Genomic DNA, 24,462 nt, shown 5'->3' with positions numbered 1-24,462 from the left:
TTTGTATTCTAAATATTCTCACCAAAGAAGAGGATGCTATATGATTATAACTATATACCAACAGTTTTCTTTTCTTTATTGAATCCCTTGAATGCAAACAGCTGATCTGTGGTAGGTGATAGAGCTGCTGGATACTCCTTAATATTTTTAGTAGTTATTTTTCTATTCCATTCAATGAAATGAAACTTGCAAAATAAATGCCCTACTAACTAGTTATTCTCCTTATGTATTTTATGTACTTTTCTGTGCCTGTTTTATATTTCACAACAAAAAATGCAAAGAAAAAAAATGTCAGGTCTCTTTAGCATACACATATTTAAAATGTCCGATTTGCAAAAGACGTTCAATCACATACAACTTGTTTCCAAAGGAAAACAATCAGGCCTGACTGTCTAACTAACGTTCATTAATAGTTTTATGTATATTGTCGAGAGTACCCATGGAACTTCAATTTGAGCCTATTTTCCTTTAAACATAACTAAACCTCAAATTGGACAAACATATCTAACGACCTATTCCGGTAGGGATTTCCAAAAGAAAATAATCAACTGTTAATCATTGGGCGTTACCTCAAGCCATAAACTTATAAGCCCGCTGCTGACCACCATTAATGAATGCTTAGCGGGGAAGAGGGTGGTTAAAATTTGCAAGCTTACCTTCGCGAACACTGTTTTAACATAAATGGGTAAATCTCCATGAGGGCTGCCATATCCTCCTACTATACTGAAGCCCAAGCCATCTGGTCCTCGGTCTAGTGCAATAGACTTACACTGAGGAGGTCTACAGTAAAGGGGAGAAAAAAAAGAGTCTTTAGACTTTAAAAAAATATATACATATATGGCATATATATATGTATCTCCATGAATCTGTAAGTTATGGGTTAGCTGACATCCACCTAAAGCTAGTATAACTCTCTGTGTTACCGACAGTGAGTACATCACGGGTATTTTGGGGATGCTTAAATTGTCAGTGTGTGCTGTGCTATGTATCTGAAATTTACATAATCTAATGAAAGACTACTTAACACCCTATTCTCTTACTCATGTATACTACCCTTAACCTAACATATTCATGGCAAGCTCTCATTGTATAAAGCAGCTCCTTCCTTTTCCAGTTTATTTAAAGTGAGAGGCTAAACTGCCAAAGACTATGATGGAATAAGTCATAAACATCAGTATTCCCAAGCTCAGAGACAAAAATAGATGATAAGAAATATAAAAGCTGCATCAAATTATGTAAAAATTCCAACATGCTCCTCTCTCTATATTCTAATTCTCGTGTACTCAATTTTTGGGTAACTGTGAATTTTTTTTTTAATCACAAGTATGATTCATTAAATGATTAGGCAATGTTGGAATTTTTAAAAGGATAGATTGACCCCCAAGACTAAAATGTTCCCTCAAAAAACTCAGAGATGAAAATGTGGGAAGAGTAGTAGCATGCATGCATATCTGCTTGTCTATCTATCTACCTACCATTCCATAATCAAAGAGTTTAGAAACACTTGGTTTTCATATTTTGTACCTCATCTTCCATCATTTCACCTTTACGTGGGTAACAGGGACATACAAACCACAGTATATGAGCTCACCCTAAATCATCGTGAAATATACTGCTTGACGTCAGCCCAGTGAAAGAAAGACTAGAACTGGCAGGCTCCTGCTGATGACCTGTGACCACACTCACATCTCCTCCAGCAACCACCTGTACACAGGAGAAATATAAAGAGAAAAAACACACGCTCATGTGGCTAGGAAGACATCGTTATTTTTCTTCAAAAAGAGCACTGGGAATAAAATGTGTATTTTATCATACACTTAATCATTTCTGTTAACATAAATTCAGGAATTTCATAAGGTCCAGAGGCCTCTTCCAACTGACACTAAGAATACGCTACTAATTCAATTCTACCAAGTTCTCTGATGCTTTTCAAACATGGTTTCACATGCAATTGTTTTCTAAAGATCTTTAGAATGTAAGTCACTCAATCACACCACTTAAAATTTCAGCGATTAATCATTTCCTGCCAAGACCATGAATTTTCCCCCTAAGATATAAAGTATGAAATGATAAATGCATCAGGATAAAATGTGACAGAATGTGTTTCCTATGTACTTTCTTGGAATTCTCAAAGTAATCATTTATGTTCAAGGGAAACAGTAAATACAATAATAGGAGATTTAATTATTTTATAGCTTTAAAATTAAATCTCATGTGTCCTCAAGCTACCCATATTAGAAGAGTTGGGATAAAAATCTTACCTGCATTTCAATGGAGCCAGAGGCATTTTTCAGAAAGTTAACTGCCTGGGTGTGAGTCATCCCCTCAGTGGATGTGCCACAGATAGTGACAATCCTATCCCCAACCTGCGAGGGAGAGAAATAGCCATCTGCTACAACAGCCATGGAGAGTGGGATGATTTCCTTCCCTACCTTCCACACCACATATATACTACTAATCAGCAATAGAAATAGAACCAAGGAAACGTCCAATTCCAAGCAGCAGCGACCACAAAGAGAAGCTGCAAGTAATGGCTGAGTTCTATCATCTTTGGTGCAATGGGCAGGGAATCACGCTTGCCTTTTCTTTGTTTCTCCTGGTTAAAACATTACTTCCTATTAAAAGAATACCATATCTGCTATCTTTTGGGAACCAGAATCTCTCTGGATATTATTATTATACACATTAGCTGTGACTCTAAGTCAAGGGTTGGCAAACTACGGCTGACAGGCCAAGACTGGCCCACTGTTTATTTTGGTTAATAAAATCTGGTTGGAGGACAGACATGATTATTTGGCTGCTTTCACAAGGCAGAGTTGAATAGTTGCAACAGGGACACACATGCATGTCCTGCAAAGCCTAAAATATTCATCTCGTCCTTTACAGAAAAGTTTTCTGACCCCTGTGTTACGCTTACAATCTGTTTTTAAGTGCCAGTCATAAATTTACATAGCAAAAGGGAAATAGAACCATTACCGATTTAGACAGTATTTAAATAATGATTATGGTTTGAGACCATTTTTAAGGCATGAGGCCATACAGATTTTACTTTATAGAGATTGAGTTACTTTAATGGAATATTCACATTATTTCAGAACTGGGCAGTTAGCATAAATTCTATCATAGTGCTCTACATATGCAAAATCTCTCCATTTTGAATCAAGCTCTGTATAGTTTCACATTGTAAGTCATGTTTACACTAAACTTTTGCAAAACTGATAAACAAATGCAACATAAATGACAATTTTCAATTTAATAAAGTTAAACCAGCATTTAAACCAAAAAAAACACGTAAAGAAAAAATTTCACTTCATTCTGGCAATACCTTCTGAGAATACCTTCTGTTTTATTTTAACTTCTTCCACAGGGTTTCAAACAAGTAAAAAATATTAAGAAATAACTATAAATCATCCCATTTCATTTACTTGAAAATCTGTATACAACAACAAATTCTCCTCTCAAGCCCTGATGTGGCTGGGTAAGCGGATTTAAAAGTTGACAGACATCTCAAACTGCCTGCAACAGTTGGCCAGAGTCAAAGGGTTTATAAAACCTTTCGACAGATTTGCTAGGGTTACCAGGGCTATCAGTAAAACTTACTCTGAGTTTCTGGGTCTGAGCTGCAACTCCATTCGGGTGCATCATTGCAATAAATATAGGAACATCACCAAGTGGGCTGCCCACTCCTCCAGCAATGCTGATTCCCAATGAGTCAGTGGGTCCCTGCCATTGGACAGACAGAGTATTTTGGTCAAACTGATATTTTTAATTGGATTTTGGTCTCTTTGGCACAATATTCTATAGTTAACTTTGATCTTCTAGATGTGAGGGTGGAAAATGATGCCCAAGAAAATTGTATTACTTTATTTGATACAGGTCCTTAATGTGATTTAGAAAAATAAGCATCTGTTCAGGAGGTAAAAGAAATCAAAACTAAATGAAAATCATGCTACAGGGAATGAGGAAAATCAAGGAAGCTGATGAAGTGAAAAGGAATCAGAGAGACCCGTGTTCAAAGCCAGAAACCCACACTTACAAACGCTGGGATCTGGAACAAGTCCACTGCTTTCAATGGATCCCTAGATCTTCACGGACAAAATGGAGATTACTGTGCCTCTCACAAAGGGCTGCAGTGACTATTAAATGAAATGACGATGGTATGAAGTGTCTACAAGTGTGCTCAGCACTTATATCTGCTTTTATTTTCTCTATTGTGCGTGGCTATCAGAGGAATCTGTTTCAGGAGAATGGGAAATCTCTGTTGAAGGCAAAGGCTAATTTATCCTAATATGAGAAGTGAGAGAGACCCGGCATTATTTTGCGTGGGGCTGGGTTGATACCATTTGTGGCAATAAAGAGTACACCAAAAATGATTTTTCAAACAAGGAAATTCAGCAAAGACCGCATTGGGCTATTTCCACTGCATATAATACATATTTTATCAGATGGTACTATAAAATAGTAAGGCAGCTAACAGGAAAATACATATGCAGATGCCTTTGGAGTCAACAGAGTTTATATTGTTTCCTCTATCCCAAGTTACCTTTTTAATTTCAACTGCTCTTAATCCCTGTATTTCAGATGCCACTGTAAATAGGAAAAAGATAAAATATGGTTATTAGTGCATTTTTAATGTTAGTTTAAATTTCAGTTGATGTCTACAGCTAGATGGGACTAAGTGAGGTACCCTAATTTTTTTGCAAAGGGGGTTTCAAAGTTACTAGCACACATGATTAAATCTGTCTTACAGAGGGACTTCCCAGTTGGAAAAATGCACACACCATCCTGTTTCTTCCTTCTTATTTCAAGCATTGCTTACACAACTCCAGAATCCACTTTGAATGAGTTAAGGACAGGATGTGCTTTGGATAGAAAGACATGTGCACAGCTGAGAGAAATAAAGTCATGGAAGCATTAAAAAGAATCCATGGACTTAAGTGCCTAAATTTCTAGAATATTAGTTACATTGCAAACAGAGACTGCCATATGGTTAGTTTCTTCAATTTGAACAACTTTCAACCAATGCTCCAAGCCAAAAAACCCTCTGCCTCATGATTTCATGTAATTAAAACACAGGAGGATCATATTAATTTTATCAACCAAATTTCTTGCAATCTTCATGGAGAAAGAAAGCTTCACTTAATGGGATCTTCTGATATATTGCTGTTACATTAAACAGAAAAAGGGAATAAAAATCAAATACAAAAATCTGCTTCGCAAGAAAAAAATTGCAGGATCCTGATTCTAATGTTTAGTATACCTCGTAGGGAAAACATCAAATGGGAAATGCCGCTATAGGCATTGCTTCATGCTCTTCTGAATTTTTGCACCTATACTAGGGTTTGGGATGATTTAGAGGAAAGAGAGCTTCAGAGGTAAAGTAAAACAGGGGAAAAAATCACGGTTGATGGCCAAAATTCAAACCACTTAAAATTTCAATCCAATCTTACATGCATTCTTCTTTGAGCTGCTTTCCAGTGGCTCAGATGTACTGGATCCCGCAAGTGGAAAAGTGAACGATGACAGGCTCCCTTCACTTATCTACAAATACATAACAGTTGTTTTAGAAAGTTTGGGAAGTAATAATACCCGCTAAATACGACTTATTTCAGAATTCTTTTAATGGACTTAGAAATACTTGTTAAGCAACAGTGGCATTTGGTAATTTGAAGGGCAATCAATATGGAGAGTTTCCACTGAGTTTTCTCTTCTTTTTTTTTCTTTTTTAGGAAGAATTTGTCCAATGACATAAATAAATTAAAGGCAAAAGAACGGATGCAATTGATTCCAACCTTCCTAAAACTTTAGTGGATTTTCATAATCTCACCCAAGCTAATCTTCTCTAAATTTAAACAAATGCTGTACATAGATGGGGACTTCAACAACTGCAGAATTAAGGCCAGTCGACAGGAAACGAATGGTAATCATTCAAGGGTGACTAAGAGGTCCTTAAGGACAGGCTGATAAAAATGGGCTTCTGTCATCAGAAGGCAAGACAAGAGAGGGGCTTACCAAGAGACTCCAGCTATCTCACACCATATTTTATACGTGGTGGCGAGCTTCTACAGTTCACCTACATGGGATTTTTTCAGTTCAATACTGATTGATAAATGTTTGTTATAAAAATACTTTAAACATATGTCTTTGTAGACTTTATATGTATATATTAATAGGTTTACTTTTGAGATTATGGAAAAAGAATCATGTCAGAAAAGAAGAATGGTTGGAATTAAGTTCCTTAGAATGACTCACAAACTACTCAAGAGCTCCATCCACCTTGCTTGCCTGTTCACTCCCATCTCTCGTTCTTCCCTATCACAAACTCTGCACCTCAGACACTCTGCCAAGCTGCCAGGGGGCCAGGCCTGTGTACATGACCCTGGACAGACTCATGGTCAGGGCCGTCTTTGAGTTCCTTTTGGCCTATGGGCTGCATTGCCCTGGTGAATTCCACAGCTACCCACCTGGCTGCTTTGAGAAGGTCTCCTCTCCGAATGGAATGGGCCAGCTTTGACTCTTCCGACTTCCAAGGTTACTGTGCCTAGGGAACACTGCGGGGGGAGTTGTTCGATGAAATGTTTAAATAAAATACTACAGTCAGCTTTAGAATTACATTTTACTCTTCAAAACTGGGTTTTTGAAAGGCATTTTCCTTTTGGAATTACCACGGGCAAGGATACCTCCAATCCTTTGTGGAAAAAGGCTTTTCTAAAACATTAAAACTAGTAAAAAAAAAATTATAACAACAAGCAGCAGCAGCAACACCCAGTGTCTGTCTTACTGCCTCATGATTTACATGGAGAGCATGTCTGTCAAGGCAAAGAGACATGGAGAATCAAGCAATTATCTCACGAAATACACTAATTTAGATAGGCCAAAAGAACTAAGTACCTCAGATCTTAAAAAACAAAACAAAAACAATAAAATAACCACTACCGCAACAATTCGTTTTGCCCTCAATAGCAGAGGTACTCAGATAATTGGGTAAGCTCCCTACTGCCTCACTGTACCTGAATAGATATATTATAATATACAATACTTAAACAAGCCATATTGCTATAAACACAAAACGAGAATTGAAGACAATTTCCCTGTGGTCCTTTACGAATAAATCATAGGCATGCAAGAAATGCTATACAGTCCAATGTGAAAGTAGCACAATGAGGTGTTTGAGAACTCAGGCTTTTGGAGTCAGATACACTGGTTTAAATCCAGACTATGTGATTTACTAGCTGTGTGAACTTAGCAGATGTTTACCCTGATAAGTCTTTTTACTCTGCATTTTAAAAACAGAGATCATTATAGGTTGTTGTGATAAAATAATCCATGCACAATTCTTATCAAAGTGTCGAGCACAAAGCAGTATCGTCAATTGTGTTGCTTCCAGTTTTCTATTATTACAAACAACACTGCAATGAACCTTATGTACGTGAAGTTTTTTGTGTATTGAGGATTCTGCAAGATGTTTAAATGAAGAAATAACAAGTCAAAACAACAACAAGCAGCAGCTGGAGGTACAAATAGCAAAGCTATATAAATATTTAAGGCTCTCATTATATACTGCCAAACTGGGTTTTTAAATGGTGATTTAACTGGTTCTAAAATTATTTAGTTTATTTTATGGATGTCTCCTTCCCTATCTTTGAGAGGTATCTATCTTCCAGTGTTAACTATCATTGTTAATTTATCTCCTAAAGGAAGCTACTTCTCCTTAAAGAATTCTAATTATTTTTTGAAAACTCTAAGAAGAAATGATAGACTTTAAGTGTGCTTTATTAATAACTAAATTTATATGTATATACCAGATCCTATGCAAACCACAGAGGTTTATAACAAGATGCTCACTTGAAAATCACTCCATGAAGCTAAGCTTAGCCACTGAAGAGGCTCCCACTAGCATCTGAGATCTCTGACATTTCTCCTGCTGTCAGACACTGTCATGAAGTTATGTGCTCATGTTACTGAACATGTGCCACATGACATGGATACTGATGGCGATCGATTTTTAATCCGCACTGAACTACACTTCAGGTCATAAAAACACATGTTAGCTAAAGGAAAACGATGAGATAAACACTGCTTTATTTACTTGTAGGAACACAAATCCCCTCTGGAAACTGGAATATTCCCTGATAGGAAATATGTCTAAACTTCCACAAGTTGTATTTTTAAGTGACTATTCTATATTTTACATTTTTAAAATGAGACTGGATCTGCCTTTCCAATCAGAAAATGATTCTTCATGGAGAGTTTACTCCATGGAGGAAAGAGATTTCACAATGTAAAATGTACTTACGACTAGCAATGATACCTTGGGATGGAGGCCTTATAATTACTGAAATAACAACAATAATAACTGTTGAAGGTACTACCCGGTAAATCTGCATTGCATTGTCTTCATTTCATAAGGATGACCCATCCAACTATGATTTTGCATGTCAAACTTTAAATAGTTCAATAGTTTTGAATCAGAATAAGATGTGAACCAAACATTCTCTTCTGCCATGCAAAAAGGACAAAATCTTTCTTCCACATTCTTCATCTCTGGGGAAATATAAAGATGTCCAATTTAGCGCCCAGTAAGGGGTTAAGGAAGGGGCTGGGACAGGGCAGTCCAGAAAGCATGACTTCCAGAGGTGCCCTTCTTGCCTCCTATGATCTTCCGCCTTTCTGCTGAGTCCCTTTTCAAAGAACACCTGTGCCAGGGAGGAGATTCTTCTCTTAGGCTAGGGGTCATATGAATAAATCCAAATATAAATATGGGGGGGCAGGGGAGAACTGAGGTTAAGACTTTTTTTCTCCTTTGTGGACTGAAAATATGTTTTTCTTTCAAGAAAACAGCCACACAGTAATCACTTTGTGATAAAAGATTTACTAAGAACACAGATACTCAGTTCATAATTCTTACTACTGCTAAATAAATATCTAATAATATAATAAACAGCTGATTGTAAGTTTGTTATTTAGAGATTTATTACTGAAATATAGTGTCTAATGTATAAACATCTTATTTGAGAGAACATATTAAATAAATACGTGTTTGAATGTGGCCGCCCCTCCTTCTCTTACACTATTACACATGAGCATTTGTGACACTGGATTTCTACCTTCAGCAGAGCTGCCACGGCTTCCTGGGTGGCGTGACGGACGTCTTCTCCATTCACCATTAGTATCTGGTCTCCCTGCATCAGTCTTCCGTCAGCATCTGCAATTCCTCCTTTCACAATGTCGGACACAAATACTCCAGTATCATTTCTGCAAACGTAAAATTTTGAATGTCAACATTATTATTTTTTCCCAGCTGTAATGCAATGCTTATTTAATGAAAGGCTAACATTTTACAACTGGAAATTGTACTTCTATTTTTATGACTTTGAAAGTTTTATTGTTTTCAGCAACACTGGTGCAACTATGAGAATTATTTTTTGTAATAAACAGTATCTTATGTCTTTACAATATTTCATAGATTGAACATATCTTTCATAGGCATATTTATTCAACAGTTCTACACTGTGAGTAGAAGTGGCTATTATACTCATTTTATGAGTCACAGTTACTAAATGGCAAAAACAGGACTTGAGAGTCAGTCACTGGGAGCTAAATCTATTGTTCTTTCTACACCATAACGAAGCCTTGAATGGATATTGACCTGTGCCTACATAAATATGTTGCTATTATCACCAGTGTCATTAACGTTACTGAAAATAAATAACGGATATGTATCTCAAACTAAAACCATTTGTTCCTCAAAATTAAGTACCGTTGCTGTGATGTCTCTTCTTTTAAATCATTACAGGTCTAACTTTCATACAAGATAGGTTTATGCAAAATGAACAAATATTCAACTTATTTCAATCTTCCTTTCATAAAAGTATAAATAACTCAAGGACTTCTTGTTGAGATGCAAAGATAACTCTTAGTAGAAACATTTAGTAAAAGTTGAATTGTATCACTTGTTCTTGCTAAGGTCATGACCTCAAACAAGCCCTTTCACCATCTGCTACTCTGCTTTCCCATCTTAAGAATAAAAGTGTTGGAACTTACTGGATTATATACTTTTTAATATTAACTATACATACATATTTAAATAAATGAGGTACTTACTTTATGTATATTCACCAACCTACTACCCTGGCCTCTTAATTTACACTTTCTATTCCCTTCTGATGGTGTGCTCTTGTTCACACTGATCCTTCTCCCTAGAATATCCTCACCCACTTTTGTCAGACCAACTCTCACCTCTCATTTTTGGCTTCATCTCTGGTACCTCTTTATAAAGGGGTTTTCCTAATCTACTTCCCTTAAATAAGGTCGTGCAGTCGGTCCCTTTCTCCTGTGCTTCCATGGATCCCCCACGATGCGTTTCTGTCTCTCATCAACAGATTCCTTTGTTGCAAGAATATATTTAATACTCATTTACCAAACTGAGTTTTTGGATCCGTGGATCCAGGATCCATGTCTTATTTAACTCCGTTCCCCAGAACCTAATGTATCTCCTGGCACCCAGCAGGCCCTCAAAAGTACCAAATGGCTTTTTGTCTAGTACTTTCAAAATCCCCCAAAATACTGACTAAAAAATTTCAACACCAATGTCTTCTGACGTTCCACTACTGCATGGGCTGAAATAGCTACCTACAGAACACTAGCAGATGGGAAAGATTCTACTGCTGCTAGTACTCTTCCAAGGAATTTAAATTCAATCATTTCCAAGAGGTCATTGCATTTGCCCTGATCAGTCATACCTTTTACCAACAATACTCAACCCCAAGCCTTTGCCCGGCTTCTTCTGCAGCTCGATGGTGAGGGTGTCGTACACATCCTCCTCTTTGTACGGGGCCTCATCTCTGTAGAGCGTCAGGCGCACCCTTTGTGGTGTTTGTCTCAGCACATTTATTGCTTCATCATGTGTGGCCTTTCTCAAGTCAATTCCATTCACCTGTACAGAAATGGGACACAGAGGGTGAGGAACCAGGTGAGTTGAATAAAAGGAAAAAAGATAGGGAGAAGGGAGGGAGGAGGGAGAGGAAGGGAAGGAGGGAGGGAAAAAGAAATAAGCAAAGACCATCCTCCCCAGAGTAGCCTTTTCTTTGTTAGTTGTAAAGTTCAAATGCACAGCATTCTGTACCTCTAAAATCTGATCTCCAGCCCAGAGTCTTCCGTCTTTACATGCTGCTCCTTCTTCGTAAACTTCATGGATAATAATGGCACCCTAAGGGCACAAACAAAACACAGCCATACTTTATACCATTCTCCCTAGGGAGGGTGAGCAGAAATGGAGTCAAAGCACACTTCACTTTTAGAGACAGTGATAAGGGTTATACACTCACTGCATCCGTATGTGAGTCGCATATCAAAATTGAAAGAAAAGCATAAGAAGACAATTTTTGCTAAAAGGCTCAAAGAAGCTTACATTTCTTTCACATGATAGGGAAGTTTAAAGAAAAAAATTATAAAATATATAAATCACCCACATACACATATATAATAGATATACATCACCTCATCATCTTTCCTATCCACAAAAGGAATGAATGGATTTTAAAAGCATTTCTGACGTTTAGAAATTTTTATCTATAAATTATCCAAATTTTCAGATTTCTCTCAATATGGGTCTAACCCAAGAGTATCCGGTCAGTAAAAAGAAAATTAAAATATGGCAAGAATAAACTAACAGAAATATTTTGAATCTAAAGGTCACAGTCACAAGTATAAAGAAATATTATTAAGTCGGTGTTGGCTTACTCAAAATAAAAATCCCAGTAGGCAGCTGAGTATCTGCCCTATAAATTAAAATAACAATGAATGATACATTCTTCTAAGCCTCTGTATTTCCTTTCATAAAACTGATGGAAATCTCCCTGACAATGATCTCTCAGGGCTCACTGAAGAGGCTGCCTGTGTATGTGGAGCATCTCTGGCTGTGTCCTCACCAGCAGTGTGTCAGACCCCCCAACGATGCTCAGGCCCAGCCCTGTCCGCCCTTTGGAAATCTCAATTGTTGTTTCACAGCCTGGGATGATGGGGCAGGTTGCAGGATCAGAAGCAAAGATTGCTGGTGTTGATGACCTGCTTGTACCTAAAAATAAGTTAAAAGTGAAATGAAATACAAACAAAAATTGATTAGAAGGCATATACATCAAACTCACCACACTGGGTGCCTCTGGGGGATGGAGCAGAAACATGGGCCCAAGTTCGGGACAAAGAAGACTATATAATTCCACCTTACTCTTTTAGTTATATTTAAAACTATCCAACAAATGATTAAATCGTTATTGTTAACTTAGGGTGGTGGGTACAAAATTACCTGTTATATTAGTTTATGCAGTATTCTGTATTTTTTTAAATTACTGGAGGTAATGGGTAAAAGGAATGAGAACAGAGAGTTGAACTGAACCTCTAGTTCCACTTTGATATTCTACGTTTCATGGGACCCAAACAAACTTCTTATGAAATTATGATTTGTAAAACTCAGAACTGAGATATGTGGTGGAGACCTAACTCACATTCAGGGAAGACGACAAAACACAAAGGACATCAGTAACTCTGGTCATAGTGCCTGCCATTCAGGGCTTTTTAGATTTTTGATTTGGTTTTCCTTTTCATCTTATCTTAGAGCATCTCTACTTATGTAATCAAATCTGAGCATACAAGCAGCTGGATTTAATATCTGAGTTTATAAGACATCAAGTGAGACCCACTTGCAGTTTCTTTCCTTGTGTCTCAATGTTTTATGAACTCGGATATTAAATCCTGGTGCATAAATGCTCAGAATTAAATAAATAAGATTAGATTATGAAAAAATAAGGAGAATATAATTTTACACTTTGTTTTATGAGAGTCTTCACATCATATGTTTTGTGATATACCAAAAAGCACAGAGCAAACGTCATATTTTGGGAAAGCTGGGATACTTGATAGATTAGCTTTAGAAAAAGTGTCCTCTTTCTAGGAATCAGAGGCAGACTATTTTCTTGCTCCTGAATGGTAAGAACAGGTGTAACATATTTTCTTTTATGTTATGTTTCCATTTAGCATTTTATATTTTTATAGACAATGCTATTTAGGGATTACTTAAAAATGAAAAATGAAAAAAATTCCATATATTTTTTTAACATTTTAGTGAATTAGTATTTCTAAATAAAGGATTGCTTTCATCAGATATTTATTACTTTAAGATTTTTTAGACAACAAGGTCCAACTGTATAGCACAGGGAACTACATTCAATGTACTGGGATAAACCATAATGGAAACGAATATAAAAAAGAATATATATGTATATGTGTGTGTGTGTGTCTTTTATATATATATATATATATATATATATATATATATATATATATATATATATATATATATATATATAGCTGAGTCAGCAGAAATTAACACAATATTGTAAATCAACTATACTTCAATAAAAAAAAGACTTTTCAACCAACTATATTACAAATGTTTTAAACTGCTGTTTCCTTAAAAACCTGTTCAAAAGAACTGAATGTTTCAGTCTGGAGGCCAAAAGAGATTTTTTTCCCCAGTTGCAGAAAAAAAGCAATGTTTTTTTTGTTTTTTGTTTTTTTTTCTTTTTCGCAACACGTGGGCCTCTCACTGTTGTGGCCTCTCCCGTTGCGGAGCACAGGCTCCGGACGCGCAGGCTCAGCGGCCATGGCTCACGGGCCCAGCCGCTCCGCGGCATGTGGGACCCTCCCGGACCGGGGCACGAACCCATGTCCCCTGCATCGGCAGGCGGACTCTCAACCACTGCGCCACCAGGGAAGCCCCAAAAGCAATGTTTTTAAGTACTTTTATTTTCAATGCTGCAAAGCTTGAAATTTATTCTTTTATTAAACGCCAGTGTAATTTTTCTCAAAAAAGTAACTCAAAGGAATAATTTGCCTCAATATACTAGACTGGCATTTTAATGATACACAAAAGTTTCATTCCGTGCTCTACATACAACTGTTTCATCTACTTTGACCGTATCTACTATTTACACTCAAAGGATACAACTCATATCAACTACATATATGTGCATTTTTAAGAGTCTGATGTAGTGCCAGGCAATGTTGACTTCACACCAGTGAAGTGGTATCACTGTATCCATTTTAAAATAAGAATACTGAGGCTTTGGGAAGTTAAATTACTTGTTCAGTAGTATAAAAAAAGGAATGTACAAAATGGTGTATCTAATGTATTAGTAAGATACCTGGAATCACAGATATCCTTAGCAAAAGATCCTTGGAGAGCAAAGAGTACCACTCCCTTGTCTTAGAGATGAGCAAGCTGAGGCTCAGAGTGGCTGCATGGCTTTCCCAAGGCGCTATGGATGGTTAATGTACAGCAGGCAGATCCCCTGCCTCACAGTCCAGTGCTCTTGCTTCAGGAGCCCTTCGCTTTGTACCACCCTTTCACCAACAGGCTCCCTGACTACGGCCTCTCAAGCAGTGGGCTACATACAGGCAGGGAGCTCCCACATAGGGACCCGATACTGAGTCTGAATGCGTCATACGCACAGGACCAGCAGGAGACCAGCCCTTACTTCGGATGGGCTCTGGTTCCGGGGAGCCAGACGGCGGGACCATCAGAGACTGGGGGCTGCTCTTTTTTTCTCCATTGGCTGTACCAGCTGCTGAAGCAACAGCCTGGGAATCTGGATTCTCAGCACGAATGGTCAGTTTCACTGTTGTCCTCGCTGTCTTCAAAAGGCTAATAAACTGGCAGGGTGTTGGTTTAGAGGGGAAATAAAATTTACAGGCAAATTAGTAGACTTATACTTCCACTATTATAGCTGGAAACTAGAACCATCTATGGTTGAGAGAAGAGTCAGAGGCAAATTCTTTCCCTGTCAGGACTTGAGTGGTCAAGCAAGAATGGTTGCAGTTCCTTTCTAGTTTCTCCAATTCCCTGATACTGATTAAGGCCACAGTTAATTTCTGCTGTAAGTCTAGTTCTGACCATATTCTTCATTATATAAGTAACGGGCTTTCAACTTTTTACATTTCTAATTAATACTGCCCAGTTCTCTAGATTCTTACAACCTTTGAAGACATATGGGGTGCTTTACCCACTTCTGATTCTACAGAGAATGTGAAGCAGTTTACACAAACATTTTTAATAATATGGAAACACTCAGGTTAAAAGCAAGATAAGGAACACTGTGCAACAGAAGAATAAAGCCAAATGGCAAGTTAGAACATACACATGTGAGTTAAAGGATCAAACCCATACAATTATTAAAACTGAATTTAAAAATGGTTTAAGCATCCTGCTGGCCAATGTAGAAATGGAAACATTGACACTCCAAATCTCAAGAAAAATAGGGTTTTTTTCCTAGCACTTATGAAAGGCCTCAAATGAGACTCCTGGTAAGTACGGTATTAACATCACTTTTGAGGAGGAAGAAACTTAGGCACAAATAACTGTTTAACCCCAATAAAAGTTATACATTTAATGGTTGAGTTTTAAAACCTGTTTATAAAGCAATATACATAGTGGATATTTTATAGGAGCAAACATCCATTAAAAAATATTCCTTTAGTTTTAACACTAAGCTGACCTTTGTTTAGAAGTTCCAAGTTTTCCTAAGGAAAAACTGAAATGATATTTATCAAAAATGCTGACTGAATCCTGAATTTATCAGGTAACAAAAAATACCTTAACATCATCTTAATTGGAAAACAGAAAGTAGAAATTAAATAAGTTCCAGAGAATTTCTTTTCTTCCTTGCAGATATCTGTCTAAAATAGCTACACAGCTCTGATTCCCTATGACTGACCCCCCCTCCCCACACACGTTTAGCCATGTTCAAGGATGAGTTTATGGTATCATCTGCTTTCTTTTGGAAAAGTACCTTTTCAACAGGATAGCCAACAACAACTTCATCATCTACAGCCAAAATCTGATCTCCAACTTTGAGCCGTCCATCCTAGATGGAAATATGGAAGATTTTGAGTGAATTTACAGAAAGAATTCCCTCCCCACCACTTTCTGAGAGTGAGAAGAGGGAAGGCTCACCCTGGCTGCTGCCCCGTGCTCTGTTAGACTCTTTATGATGACCCCGCTGAGTGTATCTTCTTCACTGATGGCAATGCCCAAACCCCCCTGATCCTAGAGAAGCAAAAACAGAAACACTCAGAAAACATGAAACAGGTTAAATTTATCCAAATGGAAAGGTATGTGACTGAAACTTCTGAACACTGTCTTCTTACCCAAGGGCTAGAAAAGAAACCTGTTCTAAAATCCACTATTACAGGGCTTCCCTGGTGGCGCAGTGGTTGAGAGTCCACCTGCCGGTGCAGGGGACACAGGTTTGTGCCCCGGTCCAGGAGGATCCCACATGCCGCAGGGCGGCTGGGCCCGTGAGCCATGGCCGCTGAGCCTGCACGTCCGGAGCCTGTGCTCCACAGTGGGAGAGGCCACAGCAGTGAGAGGCCCGCGTACCGCAAAAAAATAAAAAAAATAAAAAATAAAAAAATCCACTATTAGAAATCTCTTCTTAAGCAAACTTTCAATTATTTTAATGGGATTAAATTCTCCTCCATCAAATAAACAGTCAAATGTTTTCACTCCTCCCACATGTCCACTATCTCTAGTATCTTTAGCATATATATCCAGTAACATATCTCTAGTAACTCTAACAAAATATCTAGAGAACTAAAACGTATTCAACAATTTAATGACTGTACAACGTCTGAGAATTTAGCTCTGTGTAACTGGCTAACCAAGTGATTCAACACCAAAATATCCTCCTTCTTCCTCTTTCTGGCCTACAGCTTAGAGATAACCACTAACACTGGCCCCTTCATCCCTTTCTGCTGTCCTCCCTCCTTTAGCAGACAGACTGCCATGACTGCTCACATGCTGTCCTTTCTGGGGCTGAATACCCAGACTGGTTACTTCAAATACTCGTGTTCTGATGTGGTGCAGAGTGAAAATTCTCTTAACTCTGAACCCAAAGACCTGCACTGAAAACCTGCCAAAGCTAGAAGAGCTACACCTACTTTTGTCTATATTTTCCACACTTTTTTTTAATGAAAACCAAGTGTTCCATAACATTGGGTTTTACCTTTTCTTAATGTTTACGTGAACAAAATTACCATAGGGTTTTACACATTTCATTCTGGTTAGAGCTAGCAACCTTTCTCATTAGAGTTTGCACCTAGGGAGATGGAAAGCAAAGAGAGAAAAGGGAATCTTGCCATGGTTTCTCTGAAGTGTATACATGAGAGCAAAGGTGGCCACCAGACATTTAAGATCACGACAGTGAGATTAGCCTTCACCACCATTTTAAAGATTATCAACACTGTGGCTTTGCAATGATGATTAATGCTTGACGACTTTCCGACTGTCACTGTGCATCCTCTCTGCCACTGCTCTTTTCACGTGTATACAGAGAAAATCACACGCTTTCAGGGAAAGCAGAGCTCAGCTGTAATTTCCTTTCTGGCTAGCTCTAGAAATTTGGATACGTTACCTAACCTATCTCTTAACCTCAATTTTCTTATCTCCAAAAAAAGGGAAAATAATTCTTGCCAACTACAAGTTTGCTGTGAGGATCATGTGTAGTAAGAAAAGGCTTAAAAGCCTGATACACTATGCAAAAGTGTTGCTATCACACACACATTCCTTCTACTTATAACTCTACAGGATATAATCAAGTTGACTTCAGATAAAGTGCCTAAACTTGCCAGCATTTTGAAACCCCGAACTCTGATCTAGTGGTCAAAGAATCAGGCACACTGAAGAGGAAGGTCAACGTGCTATGAGACTGACAAGTCTCAATGCTGATGCCAAATGTAAAAAACTGAGCTACCCTCTATTTGGGACACTCCACACCAATGCTCTTTCCTACTACCACAAATAAATATTCGTTTGAATAAGTAATACTCTATATCTACCATGACTGTATGTACTCAATTCTGAGATTTGATTCTATTATTGTCTATTCACTTAACTGTAGTCAGAAAAGTACTTTACTAAGTACAGACGGCATTTGCCGGTTGTTTACCTAACATCCGTTCTCGTCGTACTCCTTTATACAAACTCAGACTTCCACTAGAATATCCAGTCCCCTCTCCCACTGCTGCCTCAAACAACTCTCTCTTAAATGGCAATAGAATGAGGGATTCTTGAATGGAAGTGTATGGACTTCTTGATAGAAAAAGCTTTAATAACTTCTTTTCCCTCTAACCACAACACAAACTGCCCACGATGACTTTTCTTAAACGTATATGATAAGACCAGAGTAATCCATTTTTGTAGTTATTTTTTAAAAAGAAATCAAACCAAGAAGAGTCACAGTATTTTTTTCCACTAAATGCTTAACAAAATCTGATCACATGCCAGGCTTTATGCCCACCACTTTATAAACAACTCACTTAATCTTTATAATTACAGTATTATCAGAGGTAATACTATCATCTCCAATTTATAGGTAAGAAAATGGAGGCAAAGCAAGACCACACAATGTGTGAAGTCTGGACCTGATGAAACAAAGATTCAATTCAGACAGACTGCCTCGGGACGCCCTGGAGCTGGGGAGTTGCAGAGCAAGCACCCCTTTCTGCTGCAGCATTTCACGTTCAATCCCTCTATCCCACCACACTACCTCCTCCCTTCCTCTCCTCTTCCCTGAGCAGGTCACTACTCTTTCTGCTTCTACTCTGCTCATCCACTGCCCACCTGCATTCCAGCATAAGCCTGCAGCACTTGAAAACATTTACAGGTGCTGTTCAACATCTGTTCAACAAACCACTTCTTTAAAGTGGTCACCTGAACCTAAGGCTCAGATCTTTGCAAAAGCAAATACCTCAGGGATGCCTATCGGTGAGACTTCTAGTTATCTGAGCTTTCGGTTTCACGAAGGACAAAGACAATAACTTCCGTTTCTTTATTCTTTTTATTTCCTCCATAGCAGGTCCTTGGTAAATAAATCAAAGGAGAGATCACTAAATGTCATACCTTGGGATAATCATAAAGGCAGGAAAAGCTGGGTCCCTGCCCAAGTATCAATTAGCACAGTGGTTCTCAAACTTTAGTGCACACTGGCATCACAGAGAAGGTTTATTATTAAAACACAAGATGCGAGGGCACCCCCCAAAGCTACTCATTCAGGAGGTCAGGGTGGACCCACACACCTGTAGTTCTAACAAGCTCTCAGGTGATGCTGATGCAGCCCACTTTTGAGAACCAGTGAATTAAAACACCAGTGTCAAGGAGGTCACATCATTTCACTCCAATTCAAAGCAGATTTACCTTGGGAAGCTCCAGATGTTGCACGTTTGGAAATGAACCGAGGTCCACAGCTGCATCGGAAGTAGTAACACTCGGTTCAGCCTGACAGAGGGAAAGAAATGACAAAATAGGCAACTGAGTGTTAAGTAGTTTTGTTTGTTTAAATACAGGGACTACTTAAACAAAATTATTTCATATGCTGTAATTCCTTATTACTATTTTATTATTTCATGACATTTATGAACATTATATTCTCTTTAAAATACGAATGAGGTGTGATTAGACAGCAATTATTTTGGAGCACAAAGACACAAGGTGCTCCTCAAGACTGCCTGGGTTTACTCCACAGTGCTATCTAACAAGAACCCAGCTCCAAACGGTGCAAGCACTGAAACACAGAACACCAGCAGAGGCACCATTCACTATGCTTTACTGTGCTGGTCATCAAGTGTATTTAGGAGCTATTAAATGTTTTACCTGAAAATTACTAAAATCCATTTTCTTAAGGGACATATTTGGTACAACTCATAGGAAAATAAATTTTTCTCCCTTATAATCTTGAAAAACCACTTGACTCAGTTCACCATTATGATCAGTGAGGTAGTTCACCAGCATGAGACAATGATTTCTGCATCTTATGTACAGAAAAACCCAATGTATAGATATTAATTTAGGGAAGAGCGTTTCCATTTCTATGCCTTTTCCCACTGATAGTTATCATGGTTCATCTAATTTTAAGCTTTTCTCTCTCTCCTGTCTCCTTTTACTCATCATTCTAAGCATGTATCCAATGCATGTCCAAATCAAAACAAAACTCCCCCCAAAAACTCAATTTTTTGTCACCCTCTAGCCATTGCCTCATCTTTCCTAATTTCTTATCCATCATTTGCTTTCTCAAAATCACTAATAATTTCCTAATTGGGAAATCCAGAGAACTCTATTCACCTTCTCACTTGAGCTCCCTGCAGTATTCAAGGCTGTGGAATATACCCTTTCTCAACGGGGCTCTCCTCAGCTGCTGTGCAACATGCCCGCCTGGTTCTTCTTCATCTCTGACCTCTCTTTGTCAGCCTTCCTCCTTACTGTTGATATTACACATTTCTGACCTGGGCCCTCTTCTCTAAATGTTCGCCATAGGCCAGAGCCTCAGCTCCCATGGCTCCCAAGTCGGCATCTATGGGGATTCATCTCTAAACTCTACACCAGACGTCTGCATGGACACTCCTACCAGGCTTTCCAACAGGCACTTCATTCCTAAGTTGCCTCAGAGAGAATGTTCTCTACTTTTTTTTTTTTTTTTTTTTTACAAATATCTGCTTCTCTTTTTTATTTTAATGAAAGTTAGCCATCTATCGAGTCACTAAGTCAGATATCTGGAAGCCTCATACCTCTTGTCTGCATCATTCACCAGTTTATTCTCAGCCCAAAACACAGAACCTATTACAAGGCAGATACTCACAAATATTTGTCGGATAAACAGATTATCAACCAGTCATTTTTCCTCACTGAGTATATTTAGTTAGGGATGAAGTAATGCCAATTTGGGTCCTAAATATCTGACATAACCACTTCTTCTCTCTCTCTTTTTTTTTCTGCATTTGTTCAGGCCCTCATTATCTATCCCCTGAACTACTCCAATAATGTTCCTACTCCCTTTAACTTAACTTCTCTGCCCTGCAACCTGTGATTTTTCTCTGCACCATTTCCAGAGAAGTTTTTAAAAATATAATTTTCATTCTTTGAATTTGCAAAGACATGGCCTCAAAGACAAAGTCTGCACCATGATCCCCATGATCCGACCCTACCCATTCCCTGTCTCCCACCGTTAGTAACACTCTGCAGTTATCAATTCTCTTCACTTGCCAGAGCCTCCAGGCCAGTCCTCAATCCACGTGCTCTGCCTGCAATGTTTATGGCCCCCAAGTCATCTACTTCCAATATACACTTCATGTGTAACCTCCCCTATGAAGTCTTACTCTCGCTTTCCCTCCAGAGGTAAAACTGTCAACTCCTTTTCTACCTTCATTATTCCCTTTGCAGACTCTACTAGTAGCCTTCATGTAAGCGGTGTGCTTATTTACATGAGTGTTTCTTATACTAGGGTATAAACATCTTGGGTGCCACGGCTATGTCTTACTTATCTTTTATATCCCTGCAAGAGTTCTATAATTGTTAGCTGAATTAATAAGTGGTGTATCAAGCAAATCTTCCCAGAAAAACAAGCATAAGCTACATACCTCCTTATTTTGAAGATTCTCTGAGGTAGCAGGCAAAGGTTCCACTGTATGCCCAGGACATACGGCCATCTGACTCACTGCATCTTTACTTCTAAAGGAAAAAAGCACTGACCTATCATATCATGAGCATTCATATGATTTTCATTCTTTAGCTTGAAGACTCAGATTATTAGAGAAAATTCTGGGACCTGGAACTACAACACTCACACATTTATATATGTTTTATTTTCATTCAAAAGAATTAAGAATTGAAAGGCGAAGGAAAAATATTTAATAAACCAGAAAAAATGCTCACCTGATAAAAATTATTTTTACTTTAGAAGGGGCACATTTGATGATTGATGAAGCATTCTGATGACTTCTTCCATATAAAATTTGACCATTGATCTATGAGAAATAAATATCATTAACTGAACCTAGAATTTTAACTTCACACATTTTGATCATCCTATCTAATGAAAAGCACATTTGTTATCTAATGAAAAGCACATTTGTTTCTCCCTTTAAAATATTATATATATTTTTCTTCCTAGAACATGAACCTGACTTTGATGGTGAGAAAAGAAAAGCTCGTGTTTAAAGCCAACATTAAAATAACATGCATGTAGTCTGATCTCCATGGACTAAAGAGACACCACTTGGACTGACTATAGGACAGTATTCAGGCAGGCGACAAGCTTCTAGAGTGCTTTGTACCAAGCAGGGGCTCTGTGGAAGCACCTGTGACCCGCACAGATCATCCTGGGAAGGCCCTGACTGTCATGGCTCCTAATTAATCTCAAAACTCAAGGCCTGGGAATAGGCCACTGGGAGAAGCAGTGCCAGGGGATTCAGGGTTTAGGCAGCAGAATGTGCTTAAGCAGCACAGTACCTAATGGAAACTGCCAATCATCCTGTCATTTAGCCACTGCTGACTGAGCCTCCCTAGCCAACAGGGAAACACACGAGGCATGGTTCAAGCAGCGTAAAGACACATGGAGCCCAGCCTACAGGAGGCGAGGACGGACAAATCAAGCAAACACAATTCTAATACTGTAAAGTATGGTCCACAAGTTTATTTTGCTCGGCGGGCTGAATTACTGTGTTTGTTATTTAGCCTCAAATCTGACCCCGCCACGCCCCACCCCCATGACGTCTACCATTAGGGATTCAACTCCTAGAAGGTTCAGTGGATCAGTCTCATTACCAGGGCATGATTGGCCATTTGGTTTTTTCAAAAGCTCCTACTAAAAATGCAGCACACAAAACAAATGTATTTGAAGTGTGATCTTTATTACTGTCTTGGGGCAAAAATTGTTTCTCGTGCTATATAGTCACAACCTTTTAATGGAAGTTAATGGGAACGTGGGCTGCAGTTAGTAGAGATTTGGTCTAGAGCCAAATTTGCTGCAATGTATCTATTTTATTAGAGAAGCGGTAGTTTCCTCAGTCATCATATGAGACCCGGGTGGATTTTCCGGAAACTGATGGTTCCACTGCACCAATTCAGCGAGAGTAAATTCAGTGCTTTCCACAAGAACTTACCTCTAGAAGCTCATCTGCAATCTGCAACCGACCATCTTTCCCAGCTGCTCCATTTGGATCAATCCCCACTATAAAAACACTCATCCTGGACCGGTCTTTGTTCCCAGCAAGACTCAGACCCAAACCACTACGACCCTTCTCCAGTTCAATCATATGTAGCTCGCCTGTTAGGGTTCCATAACGCTGTCTGATATTTTCTACACACAACAAGAACAAAAAACCCACAGATAGTAAGAGCTAATTCACAGCCAAACGCTTTACTATGGAGGGTTATTTAGGATGGCATCATAAGGGCATATTTGTACCAAAATGAAATCCTTAGCAGTTAAGAAAACGCTAAATAGACTGGCGGCCTGGGCGTCAAGACTGGTTTCCTGGAGCACCCAATCTTTGAGGAATTTCTCTGCATCCAGCGTGCAGAGCACAGTATCTGATTAATCAGTTCACCTGGGGTGGTCAGGCCCAAAGAAGTGATCCACATTAACAAACTCTCAAAAGACTGTGATTAAAACAGAAAGTTACTTTATCATTTGCAGAGAACAGAACATCCAGAGGACTTGTCTCTACTGGTCAGTGGAAGCTTTTCTTCCACAGGGAAATCTATATGACATGTCACATCATGTTGGGTGGTGCTCGGTACAAAGATCCAGAATAAAGGGGATGGGCCTTCTTATTGCACAGAGCCACCAGGCCACACACACTGATGTACCTGCTGTCACTGAATGAGACCTTTCATACCTCACATCCCACGTGTTCAAGAGGTAGAGTTTATTCTTTAATCTGAGAGGGCAAGGCCACAGGTAGGTGCCCCAGGCCCAGATGCACAACCAGCCAGTGGCCAACGCTAATCACCAGGTACGTGAGGGAGCCATCCTGGAGGTCCAGCCCAGCTGAGCCCAGTCAACCACAGCACCTTGACAGGTTAATAATAACTTGTTTTCTTAAGCCATTAAGTTTTGGGGTGGCTGTGACATGGCAACACATGAACATTCCATTTGATGTTTTCCTCAGAGTACATTCTGGCCACCCTGATGGATTAGCAAAACATTCTAATTTCATTAGAAATACACTGAGAAAAGAGCAAACTTTACAAATCATTTCTTAGAAAACATTACTATTTGGCTAATGTCATGCATTCTATGTTGATTCTTAACTGCGTCAATTTCATAAATTGCTGTGTCCTGATTCCTTCTTGAATCTTAGCAGCACAAATTTTGTGCTCTGTACTTCCTAAGAGCATATACTGTAGTATTCTTGAAAGAAATAATTACAGTTTTAAATGAAACTTTTTAAAGCACTGACACAGAACTTTGAGCTTAATATTTCCCTGTAAAATGGCTTATTTCCTTAGGAAACGGAGATACACCCATGATCCTAATAACAGCTGCCTTCGAATGCTTCCTGTGCATCATTACGGCCCCTCAAACATTATCTAATTCACTGTTAGCAACAGGGAATGTAGGAACTGAATTT

The 24,462-nt window shown here is 38.6% G+C and overlaps 1 protein-coding gene across 3 annotated transcripts in view; it reads right to left on the bottom strand.

The window, feature by feature from the left end:
* Positions 1 to 24,462, bottom strand: part of MPDZ (multiple PDZ domain crumbs cell polarity complex component) — a 779,300-nt gene that overhangs the window by 131,174 nt on the left and 623,664 nt on the right. For 2 of the 3 annotated variants that reach the window (XM_079926367.1, XM_079926365.1), the window contains 18 exons: positions 22,990 to 23,186; positions 21,761 to 21,852; positions 21,466 to 21,556; positions 19,250 to 19,330; positions 16,010 to 16,102; positions 15,846 to 15,920; positions 14,535 to 14,709; positions 11,931 to 12,076; positions 11,126 to 11,209; positions 10,743 to 10,936; positions 9,108 to 9,255; positions 6,465 to 6,551; positions 5,451 to 5,541; positions 4,544 to 4,587; positions 3,601 to 3,723; positions 2,262 to 2,366; positions 1,592 to 1,704; positions 657 to 780 (listed from right to left, as the gene is read on the bottom strand). In XM_079926367.1, the coding sequence (XP_079782493.1) occupies positions 657 to 780; positions 1,592 to 1,704; positions 2,262 to 2,366; positions 3,601 to 3,723; positions 4,544 to 4,587; positions 5,451 to 5,541; positions 6,465 to 6,551; positions 9,108 to 9,255; positions 10,743 to 10,936; positions 11,126 to 11,209; positions 11,931 to 12,076; positions 14,535 to 14,709; positions 15,846 to 15,920; positions 16,010 to 16,102; positions 19,250 to 19,330; positions 21,466 to 21,556; positions 21,761 to 21,852; positions 22,990 to 23,186 (2,063 nt within the window). Of the gene's footprint in view, positions 1 to 656; positions 781 to 1,591; positions 1,705 to 2,261; positions 2,367 to 3,600; positions 3,724 to 4,543; positions 4,588 to 5,450; positions 5,542 to 6,464; positions 6,552 to 7,845; positions 8,545 to 9,107; positions 9,256 to 10,742; positions 10,937 to 11,125; positions 11,210 to 11,930; positions 12,077 to 14,534; positions 14,710 to 15,845; positions 15,921 to 16,009; positions 16,103 to 19,249; positions 19,331 to 21,465; positions 21,557 to 21,760; positions 21,853 to 22,989; positions 23,187 to 24,462 lie in introns of those variants that run through there. The other variant, XM_079926366.1, reaches the window with a different exon arrangement.

Source organism: Stenella coeruleoalba, assembly GCF_951394435.1.
Source record: "Stenella coeruleoalba genome assembly, chromosome: 7".
NCBI lineage: Eukaryota > Metazoa > Chordata > Mammalia > Artiodactyla > Delphinidae > Stenella > Stenella coeruleoalba.
Note: the sequence above shows the minus strand (reverse complement) of the source record. Positions and strands in the feature narration are given on the sequence as shown.